Here is a 16,314-nt window from a genome sequence, read left to right on the forward strand (position 1 = left end):
ACCTTTCTTCATAGGGAAAGTGTTCCAACCCTTTTATCATTCTAGTTGCCCTTTTCTGCACTTTCCCCAATGCTATAATATCCTTTTTGAGGTGTGGTGACCAGAACTGTACACAGTATTCCAAATGAGGTTGCACCATCAACTTACACAGGGGCATTCATAATACTGGCTGATTTGTTTTCAGTTCCCTTCCTAATAATCCCCAGCATAGCGTTGGCCTTTTTTACTGCAGTCGCACACTGTCTCAACATTCTCAGTGAGTTATCTACTACGACTCCAAGATCTCTTTCTTGATCAGTCTCCGCCAGTTTGGACCCCATCAACAGGTATTTATAGTTAGGATTTTTGGCCTCAATGTGCATCACTTTGCACTTGGCCACACTGAACCTAATTTGCCACGCTGATGCCCACTTGCCCATTCTTGACAGATCCCCTTGGAGTGCCTCACTATCCTCCCTGGTTCTCACTACCCTGAACAACTTCATGTCATCCACAAATTTAGCCACTTCACTGGTTACTCCCAACTCCAAATCATTAATGAACAAGTTAAAAAGCACAGGAGCCAGTACTGATCCCTGTGGTACCCCACTGTTTATCACCCTCCACTGTGAATATTGCCCATTTATACTCACTCTCTGGCCAAGTTCAGACTGGCAGTTTGCCCCAATATAGGCACATTTCAGAAACGTTCCACAACCGGATTAAAGGGGCCGTTCACACAGGCACATCTGTCCAGCGTTCCCCAGCCGTACTTAACCTGTCTCGTAATGCTTCCCCCCCCCCGAGTTTAAAAGATACCAGGTGAAAGTGGTATCAAACCCTGGAAAGGAGGAGGAGGAGGAGGAAGAGATTGGATTTATACCCCACCCTTCACTCGGAGTCTCAGAGTGGCTTACAAACTCCTTTCCCTTCCCCTCCCCACAACAGACACCCTGTGAGGTGGGTGGGGCTGAGAGAACTCTGACACAAACTGCTCTTTCAGGAACAGCTGTGCCAGAGCTTGTGACTGAACCAAGGTCACATCAGCAGGTGCAAGTGGAGGAGTGGGGAATCAAACCCGGTTCTCCCAGATTAGAATCTGCACTCTTTACCGCTACACCAAACTGGCTTCCTGGAAAGCACGATTATCCCGTGTCCATTCCGCACCAACAAAATGTGAACGCCGAAAGCTGCGTATTTCTTGTGCGCTTATGCAAAAAGAAAGCTGCACCTTACAGCCGTGCCTCCAGGCCAACAGTGTGAATGCTCTCTTGCGCCTCCTCCTGGTATGCTCCCACATCAGTCGCTGCAGTGTGAACGGGAAAACTCAGAACACTTTGTTCCGGGTCTTTTTTGCCACGACTCCCTCCCACTTCAAACTGCCAGTCTGAACTCAGCCTCTGTTTCCTATTCATTAGCCAGTTTTTGATCCACAAGAGGAATTGTCCCTTTATCCCATGACTATTGAGTTTACTTAGGAAACTTTGATGAGGAACTTTATCAAAAGCTTTCTGGAAGTCTAGGTAAACAGCATCTATTGGGTCCCTTTTGTCCACATGTTTGTTCACCCCCTCAAAGAACACTAAAAGGTTAGTGAGACAAGATCTTCCTTTACAGAACCCATGCTGAGTCTGCTTTGTTCATCAATGTGCCTACTAATTCTCTCCTTAATAACAGTTTCCACGAACTTGCATGATATCGATGTCAGACTGACTGGCCTGTAATTTCCCAGAACTCCTCTGGAACCCTTTTTAAAGATGGAGGTGACATTAGCTACCTTCCAGTCCTCAGGAATCGAGGCAGATTTTAATAAAATATTACATATTTTTGTCAGGCGATCCACCAGTTCACATCTGAGTTCTTTCAGAACTCTTAGGTGTATGCCATCCAGGCCTGGTGATTTATCAGTTTTTAAGTTATCTATCAGTCGTAGGACCTCCTATGTTGTCACCTCAATCTAACTCAGGTCTTTCAACACCCCTCCCGAAATCAGAAGTTCTGGAGTGGGCCCAAGACCTGGTGAGAGATGTAAAAGTGAGTGCACTACTTGGGTACAGTGACCATAATGCTATTGATTTAAATGTTTATATAAATAGGGAGTTTCCCCAAAAGACCGACACAACCACTTTTAACTTTAAAAGGGGTAACTTCTCTGAAATGAGGGGACATGTGAAGAAGAAACTGAAAGGACAAGTAAAAAGGGTCAAAACCATTGGGGAAGCTTGGAGACTATTTAAAACTACAATCCTAGAATCTCAGAAAAAATATATACCGCAGGCTAGGAAAGGCACAAATAGGTATAGAAAAAGTCCTGCATGGTAAACGAACAAAGTAATGGAAGCTGTAAAAGGTAAGGATTCCTTTAAGACTTGTGGTGGAAAGTTAGTGTCAGTGAGGCTGATAAAAGGGAACACACATTGTGGAAAATAAAATGCAAGTCTGTGATCAGGCAGGCAAAAAGGGAATATGAGGAGCATATTGCAAAAAACATAAAGCCAACAATACAAATTTATTCAAATACATTAGAAGCAGGAAACCAGCCAGGGAGGCAGTGGGGCCCTTGGATGACCAAGGGGTAAAAGGATTACTGAAGGATGATAGGGAAATGGCTGAGAATCTGAATGCATTATTTGCATCATGTTTTAATGTCATGTGGTTGACTTTGTAAACTGAACTGTATTGAGTGCAAAATAAAATACTACACTGAAACAAACTGAAAGCAACTTCTAGTGACATCTGTCTCTTGTTAGATATTCTACCAGTCGACCCATCCTGAAACTCCTTCAGATTATTAGCACCTTAAAGGGTTACTGTCTGGACAGTCTCTGCCTCCTTGACCAAGTCAACCATGAATACTGGACAGAAAAAGGCAATAACAAAGGGCTTACCTTTCACCACTTAAAGGTAGGTTTTTCTGCACTGCTTATGTTATGATGCTGTGATGTCATATATACCTAGGATGTGTGGATGAGGCAACCCATCCACTGTCTTAAAAAAAATCCCCATTCCTACCCTTAAGAAACACTAGGACAGTGTTTTCCTGCTGCAGCCTACACTTGAATTTGCAAACGGTCCACAAATTATTGCATAAGGATCCTTGATCTCTCTTTGTCTCCCGCAGAACTAGAGAAGCACCTTGAACACCACAGTGGTACCATATAAGTTAGAGAGATAGAAGTAGTGTAAGAGGACAGGATCAGGTCCTTCAATCCATAGGCAACTCTCTGCACAGTGACTCATATGAATGGACTGTAGTGAAGCAAAAATACCTTGTCGGGCTGTTAGTTAGTCTTGTGTTAAGTACAATAAACGGGTGCAAACTCATGTCATCGTCCGAATCCTCCATGCGGCGAACCCAGTACTTTTCACCATCCACAGATGCTCAGGGAAGGAAGGAGTCCTTATTTTGAATGGAAACCTCCTTTTGTGCACAGAAGGGAGCCTTGCATAAGAGAAAGGGTACCTGGCTGGATCCAACGCGGGGAAGGAGTGAAAGGAGCCTCATGGCGGTGCGCTGGGGGTGCCTTATCCCGCAGCGCAGGCTGGGCAGCGAGGGCGGCTGCTCTCTCCCTCCCTGCAAACCGATGGGGCACCCAGGATGCCCAGTTGATTTTTAGGGGGGAGGGGTGAAGTTAATCCCAAATTTTCAGCTCCCCCCCCCCACGCAGGCACCTAACCAACCACGGCTGCTTGAAACTGGATGCGGGGGATGAAAGAGGCGGGCACAGAAAAAAACCCTTTAAAGAGTTGTCTGGAGTGGGCTCCATCCGAAAACCGGCTCCCCTCGCCCTAGTAGCTGGCAAAGGGACGTAGTCTGTGCCACTGTTTATTATCATTGCGTAACCCACCTGGAGACCCAGCAAGGAAGATGGAGCACAAATAAACAGAAAAATACAGAAACGGGGGTGCTTCCTGGGGTGCACCAGGAGGGGGGGCAGGTCTGGTGTCCTTCAGGTTGAATCTGCACAGGTGGCACCCAGAACCAGAGGGCACCCAGGCAGAAGAGCCCCCACCAGACAGGTTGGGCAGGTGCTGGGCATCAAAGCTTGAGAAGGGCTGGTGTAGCAAAGGTGCCCCCCTCTCAGAAGGGCTGCAGGGCCAGGGGGCAGGTGGCAGGAGAGTCCCCCCCACTCCTGGAAAAGTCAGTGCAGGATCGCCACGAGGGCAACAGGAGGGCGATTGCCCCCAGGAGCAAAAGGCGCCACTGAAGGAACCTCATTCGAGCCCGGACGCTGCCTGGGAACCTCCGTCTGGCCCCGCTTCACGTCTTGCCACTGGCTTAATGCACAGCTAGTGAGCTGAGAGCCTGATGGGGCAGGAAGGCGAAGCTAGAGCTTCAGATGGGCTGATCGACAACAAGAGCTGCCCAATAGGAAAAAGAGCTGTGCCAGTTGCTAGGCAGAGTCCACCCCGGCGTCCCTGGGGGCAGTTGGTTCACAGAAGACCCGGGAGTGGAGTGGTCTCGTGTCAAAGTTGCTTTGGGGCGCCGGGGAAGGTTCACGCCATGGCCACCCTTCTCCCCCCCGTGCTGGGCTCCCTTGCTCCACGGCTGCCGGGAAAAGTTCTGCTGCATCCAGAGAGGCGGCATGTTGGAGGCAGGAGGGGGGAGGCGGGGGCACGAGGTGAGCCGGCGGGAAGGGGTGCGCTGTGGAGTGGGGCCCCAGAAAGCAATGCTGTGAGTGGGCGGCGGCGGCGGAGGCAAGGGCCTCACTGCGCCCCTTGGAGATCTGCACCCTAGGCCATTGCCCTAGTTGGCCTAGTGGAAGAGCTGGCCCTGGAGGCAGGCAACGGCAAACCACTTTTGAATGTCTCTTGCCCTGAAAACCCTACACAGTCATTATGTCAACTTTGATTTGACACCCCCCCCCCAATTCTATCACACCCCTCGTGTTCTGAGCAGGCACTTGAGATGGCTTCGGTTGTCCATTTTGAAGCCCAAGAGTTGACCATCCCAAACATCTACAAGGCATTTTTGAGTGCTAGGAGTCTACCTTTGTCCTAACTTTTACTAACGCCAAAGCATCACAAAATAGTGATCGCAAGCTTCACCAGATTGAATGTTAAGAAACACACTACCCCTCCAAGAAGATGCACCCATCCTCCATTGTTTCCAAAGAACTAAAGTCAAACCAGAGAATCTCTGCAGTAAAAACTGAAGGTTTTTTTTTTGCAAGCCCAGCAGAACAAGAGCAATGTACAGAGTACCCAGCAGTACCAATGCAATCACAGGGTGCCATTATAGCAATGCCAGCTCAACAGGATTGATGTCAAGCACAGAATCACAGTTCAAGTAAGGTGCGGGATGGGGGCTGGAAGCCCAGCAGAACCAGTGCAATGTACAGTACCCAGCAAACACAGTGTCTGTTCATAACATTAATAAAGGTTTGCTACTATACTACTCTTAAATACATTCTGTCACCAAGCAGGATAGGGATGAGAAGGCCTTGAGACCAAGAATTTAATATGGGGGAGGGGAAGGAAAAATAAGGTGAAGGGAGATAGAAATGAATGAGAGAAGTGAGGAAAAGAGGGAGAGAAATTAAGAGAGGGAAATGTTGTTTTATCTTGCTGCAACACCCTAAGTACTGCTTTGCAAGATTTGACTGCGCTAGGTGCAAGGAAAGGACGAGAGAAAGGCTAGACTATTGGAAAAAATTATTTGCTGGCTGGAAATTACTGTAGCAGCTATCAGTGTTCTGGCTCGGTTGATGTTAAGCATGTTTTCTTCAGTCTTGGAGCAAGGGAAATTTAGCCTTTCCTATAGTGTTTTTTGCTATGCTCAGACTTCCCTGTGCCCCTATTGGCTGCAGCCAGAACTGCATTTTAAAAATAAAAGGAAATAACATTTGGCTGGACACAGCATGATGCTGGCTTCAAGGGCATTCTTCAAAGGCCTTCCTCAAGCTGTGCCCCAGGTGGACTGCACACCCTTGGTACATCACACCCCCTCTGGTTGGCTCTGTGATCAACTGTTCCAGTGCACAGTCATTTATGATGTCTAGGAATCTCATTTCTATAGCAAGGTAATTGAAAACAAATTAGCCAGTATCATAATGCCCCTGTATAAGTTGATGGTGCGACCTTATTTGGAATACTGTGTACAGTTCTGGTCACCACACCTCAAAAAGGATATTATAGCACTGGAAAAAGTGCAGAAAAGGGCAACTAGAATGATCAAAGGGATGGAACACTTTTCCTATGAAGAAAGGTTAAAGCGCTTGGGGCTCTTTAGCTTGAAGAAACAACGGCTGAGGGGTGACATGATCGAGGTTTATAAGATTATGCATGGAATAGAGCAGGTCAAGAAAGAAGTACTTTTCATCCTTTCTCATAATGCAAGAACTCATGGCCACTCAATGAAATTGCTGAGCAGTTGGGTTAGAACAGATATAAGAAAGTATTTCTTCACCCAAAGAGTGATTAACACATGGAATTCACTGTTACAGGAGATGTTGGCAACTACAAGCATGAGTGGCTTCAATAGGGAATTAGATAAATATATGGAGCAGAGATCCATCAGTGGCTATTAGCCACAAGGTATAGATAGGAACTCTGGGGCAACTGATGCTCTGTATTCTTGGTGCTTGGGGGGAAGCAACAGTGGTAGAACTTCTAGTGTCCTGGCCCCACTGATGGATCTCCTGATGGCACCTGGTATTTTTGGCCACTGTGTGATAGAGTGTTGGACTGGATGGGCCATTGGCCTGATCCAACATTGGCTTCTCTTATGTTCTTATGTTCACATTTTTACCCAGTCAATGTGAGGGTAGTTAAAGTCTCCCAGTATAATAACATTATTTGTTTTAGTCACCTCCATTATTTCCTTCTCCATCTCAAGATCAGCCCTCAGGGTTTGATCAGGTGGGAGATAGTACACCCCCACTTTTAAGTAACCCTTAAGGCCCAGTATTTCTACCTATATTGCTTCTGTTGGGGAATTAATTCCCCTGATGTTTTCTAACTTATTTGAATCTGTGCCCTCTTTGATGTACAATGCAACACCACCGCCAACTCGTCCCTCCCTGTCCTGCCTATACAGTTTATAGTCAGGAATGACTGTATCCAATAGATTTTCCTCATTCCACCATTGTCATTGAACACCAAGCACTCCAGCTCCCCTATCTTGGCTCGGAGACTTCTCGCATTGGCATATAGACTTCTGTAATGTGTTTCCCTCTCCAACAACCCTCACCTCCCTTGGTCCCTTAGTTGCCACACATGGTCCTCAGTTGCCATGAGCTCTATGCAATGAGCACACACCCATGATTTCCACCCAGTGGGTAGATAATCATACATGTGGCACTGTCTGCAAAACACTGGATAGCCCCCGCTTTCTACCTTCATAACTAGTTAGTGGTTTAAAGGTATCTAGAGGGATGTAGGGTCCCCAGGCCTGGTCCCAAGGTTAAGAGCCACAGGCCAAGAACCCTTTATCATGTTTGCTGCTTTTAATATTATTGTTAAACATTTATTTCTGTTTCTTTAGCTTGTTATCTATTTTTATTGTAAGCCACCTTGGGTGTCCTTTGAGCAGAAAGGAGGGGCATAATTGCCTAAATAGATTAAAAAATGCAAGGAGAGACAAAGACACCTATATCCTGATTAGAGAAGACAGGCAGGTTGATGTACTCCGAAGGCTTCAAGTTTCTCAAGGAAGCTGGCTCCACAGTTTAAGAAAGTGATTTTGAAGCACCAATGTTGTATTCCTGGCACTGTCTGTATGGATATTTTGGACTATTTTTGTTAGTATTGTTGCAACTTCACACCTGCTGTTTTTATATGTTTTTTTATAACAGCAAATTTCAACATGATATCTTCTAGCGATCCTATATGGTTGGTTGGTTTGTGGTACTGTTTTTAAAACATTCAATCTGTCATCTCTCCGAGAGAGATAACATGGAGCAGTCGAGCATGTTTTGCAGAATCTGGGGGCGTGCCATTAAGTTTATAGGCATTTTACTTCTGTAGTTGTCATTCTAGATGGCTGCAGTATTCTAGGAAGAATGCCCATTTTCAAATAAACACGTTTTAAATGTATGTCTTTTTTGTCTGCTTTGTTTGCAAGTTCTACTCTTAATTGGTCTGAAATTAACAAAGCTTTCCTTAACATAAGAACATAGGAGAAGCCATGTTGGATCAGGCCAGTGGCCTATCCAGTCCAACACTCTGTGTCACACAGTGGCCAAAACCCAGGTGCCATTAGGAGGTCAGAACTCCAGAAGCCCTGCCACTGTTGTCCCCCCAAGCACCAAGAATACAGAGCATCACTGCTCCAGACATAGTTATCCTACTATACATTGTGGCTAATAGCCACTGATGGATCTCTCCTCTGTATGTTTATCCAATCCCCTCTTGAACCTGTCTATGCTTGTAGCCTCCACCACTTCCTGTGGCAGTGAATTCCATGAGTTAATCACTCTTTGGGTGAAGAATATACTTTCTTGTATCTGTTCTAAGCCTCCTGCTCACTAATTTCATTAAGTGCTCACAAGTTCTTGTACTGTGAGAAAAGGAGAAAAGTACTTCTCTGCCTTCTCTATTCTATGCATAATTTTGTAAACCTCTATCTTGTCATCCCTGAATCGTCATTTCCATAGGCAACGTTTCCAACCTCTTTAATCATTTTAGTTGCCTTTTCCTGCATCTTTTCCAATGCTATCTTTTTTGAGGTGTGGTGACTAGAACTGTACACAGTATTCCAAATGAGGTCATGCCATAGATTTATACAGGGGCATTATGATACTGGCTGATTAGTTTTCAGTCCCCTTTCTAATAATCCGTAGCAGAGCATTTGCCTTTTTTTTTATTGCAGTTGCACATTGAGGTGACATCTTCGGTGAGTTATCTATCATGACTCCAGGAAATCTTTCCTGGTCAGTTACCACCAGTTCAGACCCCATCAATGTATATTTATAGTTAGGATTTTTGGCTTCAATGTGCATTACTTTCCACTTGCCCATGTACATATTGCACACATTGAACCTCATTTGCCACACTGATGCCCAATCTCCCAGCCTGGACAGATACCTCTGAAGCACCTCACAGTCCTCTGTGGTTGTCACCACCCTGAACAACTTAGTATCATTTGCAAACTTAGCCAAATCATTAATGAACAAGTTAAAAAGCACCAGACCTAGTACCGAACTCTGTGGTACCCCACTACTTACCCCCTTCCACTGTGAAAATGGCCCAGTTATACTCACTCTCTGCTTCCTGTTAATTAACCAGTTTTTAATCCACAAGAGGGATTACACAGTATTACTGCTTCTCTCTAGACTACAGAGATCAGCTGCCCTGGTGAAAATGGATGCTTTGGAGGGTGGGGTCTATGGCATTGTACCCCACTGAGGTCCCTGTCCTCCCCAGGCTCCACCCCCCAGTCTCCAGGAGTTTCCCAACCTGGATGTGGCACCCCTACCCTCATCCCCAACTCGTGGCTGGGGGGACCTGGTAACCATAACAAACATAGAGATTCTGCTCCTTAATGTGAAACACTAGAGACATTGTTAAACATTTGAAAGATAGATTTGAACCTTTTTTTCTTCATCGACTTTAACAGCTATTTATTTTTCCTCCTAGATGGTGTTGTTGTGGGCCACTCACTTTTTCTCTTCCCCCGAAGACTGGGTGAATCTGGAAGGGTCAGTGTATCGCCTTCTGGTGATTTTGCTCTGCTGTTTAGTGATCAACCGTCTCCCACATTTCCTGTATCCTGAACAAAATCTGTTCCATGGAGAAGGTGCAGACCTGAGTTCATTGTACGCCAAAGTGGAGAGCTTTGCTAACAACCCTAAGTATTTCCTGAAGTTCAATTTTTCTGGAACAGAATATAAAACACTCCACCAGATAGATAATGCTTTCAAAGCTTTACTTCACCTCCCAGCTGAAGATAAAGCCTACTGGGACACAGCCTTCTTTGATATGCTGCTTAATAAGGTAATTAATCATAAATACAGGGTTACAAGTTTATATGATGGTGATGGTATTCAAATAGTCACTTGTTGCCTGCTTCAGAGGGAGCCGTGTTGGTCTACAGTAGAAGAGCTAGATCGGAGTCCATAAGTTCCTTAGAGACCAACAAGATTTCTGGGATATGAACGCTCCCTTCTTCAGATATCTGCTGTAAGGTGCTACTCGACTTGCACCTAGCTCTTCACTTTTTGCCTTTTTGATCTTGGGACTTACCTGTGACTGGCTTCCAAGTAGAAAAGAGCAAGAGTCCAGTAGCACCTTAATGTCCCAGTCCCAACTGGGCTATTTGGGAGCAGGAGCGAGGGGGGGGGGCAGAACCACCACCCACAGAGAGAGACATTGGTCCAAGACAGAGAGGAGGAGCCCCAACTCAACACGATGCGTCCCCCCAGTCCCCGACCCACCTGGAGTGCAGAGGAGGTCTGGGGTGAAGACAACAAGGAGGCAGCACGATGACAAGGGGATGAGCCCTCCCCGCTGGATGGCGAGGATGGAGGCTTCCCAGCTCCAAAACTGCGGCCCAGGCTGTGGGGGCAAAAGTATGGGGTCCGGGGATGGGCCTGCACCCAGCAGCAGCCAGAGCAATGGAGGCGGCTGCATGGGAAGCTGGCACCCTCTGTTGGTGCTGGGCCAGTGGCGCCGGGTCCCAGGCCCACGGGGATGAGGCTGTCGCAAGTGCAGGCAGGCGAGCCGCTGAGAGAGACCAGCAGGAGGGCAGCAGGGCACTCAGCAAGAGGATACAAAGAGAAGAGAGGAGGCGGCCGGGGAGGAGCAGATGGTGAAGGTGAAGGGCGGCTGGATAGAGAGATCCTGTGAGCTATTTCAGGGTTAGGGACCTCGGCAGCCGACGGAATAGAGCCCAGGGGGAGCGAAGTTATTGTGCCCTAGTGGCCCAGCACCGGTGGAGGGACGGTGGAGGGAGGCCAAGCCGCAGCAGACCTCAACAGCTGCAACACTTAAAGACTAACAGAATATGTGGCAGGGTATGAGCTTTTGTGAGTCACTGCTCACTTCTTCAAATACAGCTAGAATAGACTATTTTAGCTGTCTTTAAGGTGCTACTAGGAGCTGCGGTGGCTCAAGTGGTTAAGAAGCTGAACTGCAGGCTGTGGAAGGTCGGTAGTTCAGCAGTTCGACACCCGAGTGTGCCGCATGACGGAGTGAGCTTCTGTCTCTAGTTCCAGCTCCTGCCAACCTAGCAGTTCGAAAGCAAGACATTGCAAGTAGATAAATAGGTACCACTTCAGTGGGAAGGTAACAGCGTTCCGTGCGCCTTGGTGTTTAGTCATGCCGGCCACATGACCACGGAAATGTCTTTGGACAGCGCTGGCTCTTCGGCTTTGAAACGGAGAAGAGCACCGCAACCCTAGAGTCGGATTCGACGGGCTTTCGAGCAAGGGAACCTTTACCTTTACCTTTTAAGGTGCTACTGGATTGCTCTTTTCTACTGCTACAGACAGACTAACACAGCTACTAACACGTGTCTTCCAAGTGTAACCATTGATTCAGATGACCCATTAACACAGGTTTCACAGGGTTATTTATAAGCTGCTCATCATAGGTAAACGACCTTTCAGAAAAATAAGTACATGAAAGTTATTTTACATGACATCATATGATATGAAATCAACATGAGTCCACAGTTAGGTAACTATACTGTAGTATCCACCACCTTCTAGTGTTTCAACAGACTGGGTCTCTAAGTCTCAAAACTGCAATTATTGCATTTACATAATCTAAATTTCACAATGAAGAGAGATTATTAAAAATATTATTTTTGAACAATTATTTTGAAAAATGGACATACCTCCCTGCTGAAGCTTTATGACTTAAGCTATGAAAACATAATTGTCTTAATGAACTTGGCTTAGCTTCCTTTTAAGATAAGTAATTGAAACTCTCCCCCAGGCTACTGACAAGAGTTAACAGTGTGTTTAATTGATACATGGGAGTTAATGAAAAACATACACAATTAGAAGTCAGATTGAAACTAACAGCCCTTTCATGCCTCAACTTGCTACCTTTCCCCAAGGCTACAGATAAAGAGTGCCTGTGCTTTTCTTCAGAAGCAGCAGGAAGCTTCTTTTGTTATGTTTCTGAAATTCACTTTGGATGCCCCCATAATGTCTCGGTCCTGACATTCAGGGGGGATAAGGGCAAACTATAGGACATTTTGGAGGTTATTGATACATAGGGTCTCCATAGGTCGGAAATGACTTGACAGCACTTAACACAAACATACCCAAACACAAGCAGCCATATGTAGAGAAGTCCTAAAATGCTCCATTGCATTCAGGAGTAAGCACCTCATACCAGAAAAGGAGTGGGGGAGCAGATGAAACCTTTTCCTTGCCAAATATTTCTCTCCTGAAATTTCCCCTCAGTTGCTTTTATTCCTGCCATGTTCTGGATCCATGTCTATTTCGCAGAGATTGACCTGGAACCCTGTGGTGGGTCAATGGAAAATGGACTGGAGGAGAAGGGTTAAGCACTCTGCACATTCTCTAGTGTAAAATTTTCCCTCTGAAGTTCACTTTGTTATATCTGGCTGCAGTGTAACATGTTGTGAGTCACAGACCCATTTTTGAGATAAAAGGATAATGAGGGGCTAACTTTGCCCTCTGTTATTAGGTGACCCAGGAGGTAAAAATCACCATGTCTTCAGGAGATAGTGACTGGCTATTTTAGCATATGCAGCAGAGGGAAGAGATGTGTTCACAAGGCAATTTTATAAACTGAATGCTGAGAGGAAATCTCTCTTAGGGCAACTCAATTAATGGCTATGTGGATTGGTTTTCAGATCACAGAGACTATCAGAGGGGCCACATAACTTTTGCTGACTTCTCTTCCTTAGAATAATGCCAGGATGCTGAATTCTTAGAGGTCTCATATAGTCCTCCAAAGGCCTGTCTTCCTGAGTGTGCTTGCTATCAGCAAGCATCAAGATACTGCCAAGAAGTAAAAGTTTCCCATAAATCATTGTTTATCTTGATGGCATGAAGGAGACAGAGTGTCTCATAGCAGACTGTGACTGAAGTGAAAGCCAGACTAGATGAGACAGAGGGGAGATCTATGACTGAATCTTATTTCCCCCCCAAAGTTAGAAGTAGCAGATAGATGGGAAATCCAACGGGGACCATTTTTCTGAGAAGGGTGGTTTAATCCTCCCCCCTCCCCCCGTCATTTTCCGAATCTAAATCATGCCCCCTACCAGCTGCTGTTTGTCGTGCACGGGATAACATATAGGTATGTGTTTGGTGCCTAACTCTTTTTTGACCACAAGACAGGCGGATAGTGGTTGTGATCACAAAGGCAATTCGGTCCGGCATAGCCACCCCCCCCCCCGGATCAAAGCGGCATGATCACACACACATATGGCACTCGGTAGCCATCCGTCCCTACCTCGTTGAAAAACAACTCCCATACGCCTTAAACAGCCACCGGGAAAATTTTGTGGTTTTCTAGGTGAGGCGCTTCTGTGGCGGCTTTTCTGGCGTCTGAATGTGCAGGCGCGCCATGGAAGCACAGGAGCCATTTGATTGCCCCTCCCGTTTCCGGCACGGTAGTATGCCGTTTTCAGCAACCCAACCAATCAGAGGGGCGCATCAGCCATGGCTCTGTGCTGGTGGCGTGGTAGCGATGTGAACCGGCCCTCATGGGCCAGCTACCCAATGCAGCCGGCGTTGTGGCTGTGAAGCGCACCTAACTCCAGTGGCTTTTTTCTCTACAGGATACTGCCGTGGCAACCTGCCTGTCTGGACACAACCAGTGTCTGGGAGGGAATTTATCTAATATGGTGTGAATAGATAGGGTAAATCCTATTCCCCCCCCCAAACCTGCTTTTGACTTTTTTAAAAAGTGGGAGACCTAATCATGGATTTCCTTCTATCTCAATCATTATGGGCATGGATGAGCTGAAATGAGGTTTCAGTTGTAATTACATCAGCCTTGAGGTCATGGTCATATAAAATGGAAGTAAGATCAACTTTATCACTAAGTAACCTTGATTTCCATAGTCAGGAGAATAACTTTTGCTATAGTGGCAGATGAAGATGGGGTTCCATTGGTATCTTGGTAGCACACACTTCTGCTTCTTAGGACAGCAATTGGCACAGCATGGAGGCTTAATACCGAATGTATTTACTGAGCATATTTATAGGCCACACTTTACATTAGAAAGGCTCAAGGTACTTACAAAAACCGGAATACAAAATAATAACATTAAATGAAATTATCTGAAGATGTAAATAAATAAAAAGTGGCAATAAGCAGAATAAAATAGTAATAAAACAGATTCTAGACAGTACTTAAATTCCAGAGAAAGGCAAGGCAGTAAGCAAGTGGTTCTAGATGTGACACAGGTGAGAGATTCAGTGATCCCAGGGCTGGGTTTGAGTTCATATGAGCAAGAGAGCAGAAGTCCATTGAGGTTTGAAGAGCAGGGGAGTACTGAGAAGAGTGTGGTAGAACAGGTGGAAAGAGGCCCTATACTGTAAGTTATTATGTGGCTGAGTATGTGTAACATGAACATATGTGTGAGAGAAAGAAGAATGGATCCTATCAGAGCTCAAGAAGTCACAGGATAGGTGAAGAAAGGTCATTAAGTCCACATGGACACTGATATGTTTTGAATGGAAAAGAATAGGCAATATGTTTAAATATCTTGCCCAAGGTCAGCTATCTTGAGAAACATCTGCTGCCTGCCAAAACAGGAAACCTTTTCTTCCACTGGCATTTCATCATCAGAAATAAATACAAGTAACCAGAAATGCATGAAGATGAAGGTTATCCACCCTAGTTCAGAACATTTATTCTTCTGTCCAGCTGCAGTAGTAAAGATGTCAGAAAGAAGTGTCATCCCACTGAACACCTAATTTTTTGTCAGTTTCAGATGTATGAGATTACGGACACACAGCGAGTTTCTGCTATGTCAAACATCCTGTCAAAAACCAAGAAAATGGTAACTAATCGGAGTTGAAAACATCACTTTTCCACTATGACGTCCCTACCTGGATGGATTTGCTTCACATTTAGCATTTCCTGTGAACAAAATCCCTGTCTACTTAGACTGTTTAGCTGAGATTCTGGCTCATCATAACTGCTTTATCAGGAAAAGAACACACAGAAAAAGACAACTTGTGACTGTCACCAGGTGGCAGTGGCCATTAAGGATGATGGTCCAATTTTCTGTTTTTTTTAAAAAAATAGAACAGGTGAATGTACACAGTAGGAGTAACTTTTTTTGTACAATGTAATGTACAATCTGAGAGTTCTGAATCTCTGCAGGAAAAGCTAGAGCTGTGGAATACATGGAGGAAGATGCAACCTACCTCTAAATCCAGTGAGGTAGATTTCCTTTACTCTCTCCCACCTTCACATACTTGGTGATAACAGTGACAGCAGATGCTTGCCCTCACACAGGTGAGGGCTTCCCCTGTTAAAGCACAAGATGCTTTATCTGAAGGAAGAACAAACACTGTTTCTGTAGCCTGATGACTTCCATGGATCTACTGCTCCAGAAAGTGTTTCGAAAGTTGGCCAGCTCTTTCCTTTATCCCAAAGTTCTGATGAGCCTAATCAGTAGGTATACACATTTCAGGGTACATCTCTTCCCATATCCCTGAAATATTGAGTGCATCTGATTAGAGGACAGTAGTTGTGGGCTCTGTCTGTGCATGTGTGTATGTGCTTTAAACACAGATGTGGGGACTCTTGACAGTTTCAGCCTAAGTGGAACTACATCCATCTGACTTCAGACTTCGAAGAGTGTAACTCTGCTTCGATTGCACTGTGAGAGGCTTTACTGCAACAGCTATTCTGGGGATTATAATTAATTATCATAGTAATATTCCAATAATATATCCTGTCATTTACTTTTGCAAACCATGGTGCTTTGTACACATACACACACACACACACAAATTCACATGTTTATCATGTATTCTTTTGCATACTTTTACAAAAAAAATTATGTGTTCCTGGTGCTTCTATATGGACCTGGTTACTTGTAACATTAATTATAAATCTGTTAATCCTTATTTGTGGGAACAGTATATCATATTAATGCAGTCCTTCATAAATCACAAGACCTTGTATCTGGTCATTAAAATAATTCCTTCTTATCAGTTTCTGGCTCAGAGTTTTACTGTTATATACAGTTACTGTAAATATATCATTTTATAGATGCCAACAAGATAAATTAACTGGATATTGTATTTTAATAGTTTCAAAACATATCTTTGCCATATATTTGTAACGTATTAGAAACATGCTCAACTGCAAGATTACTACCTGTATGAGGTCAGCCTACAGTCTTAAAAAATGGGCCTGCTACTATACGTTAAGCCCCAAGGTTATCTCCAG

The 16,314-nt window shown here is 45.1% G+C and overlaps 1 protein-coding gene across 1 annotated transcript in view; it reads left to right on the forward strand.

The window, feature by feature from the left end:
- The window catches only part of LOC107114550 (chromosome unknown open reading frame, human C2orf54), a 29,276-nt gene extending 13,210 nt beyond the window's left edge, over positions 1-16,066 (forward strand). Inside the window, exons 3-5 of the mRNA XM_015416079.1 lie at positions 2,730-2,883; positions 9,559-9,915; positions 14,837-16,066. Coding sequence (XP_015271565.1) covers positions 2,730-2,883; positions 9,559-9,915; positions 14,837-14,929 — 604 coding nt within the window. The 3' untranslated portion in view covers positions 14,930-16,066. The remainder of the gene's footprint in view (positions 1-2,729; positions 2,884-9,558; positions 9,916-14,836) is intronic.
- The last annotated feature ends 248 nt before the right edge of the window (positions 16,067-16,314 follow it).

The sequence above is a fragment of the Gekko japonicus genome, unplaced genomic scaffold (genome assembly GCF_001447785.1).
Source record: "Gekko japonicus isolate JY-2015 unplaced genomic scaffold, Gekko_japonicus_V1.1 scaffold300, whole genome shotgun sequence".
Classification (NCBI taxonomy): Eukaryota; Metazoa; Chordata; class Lepidosauria; order Squamata; family Gekkonidae; genus Gekko; species Gekko japonicus.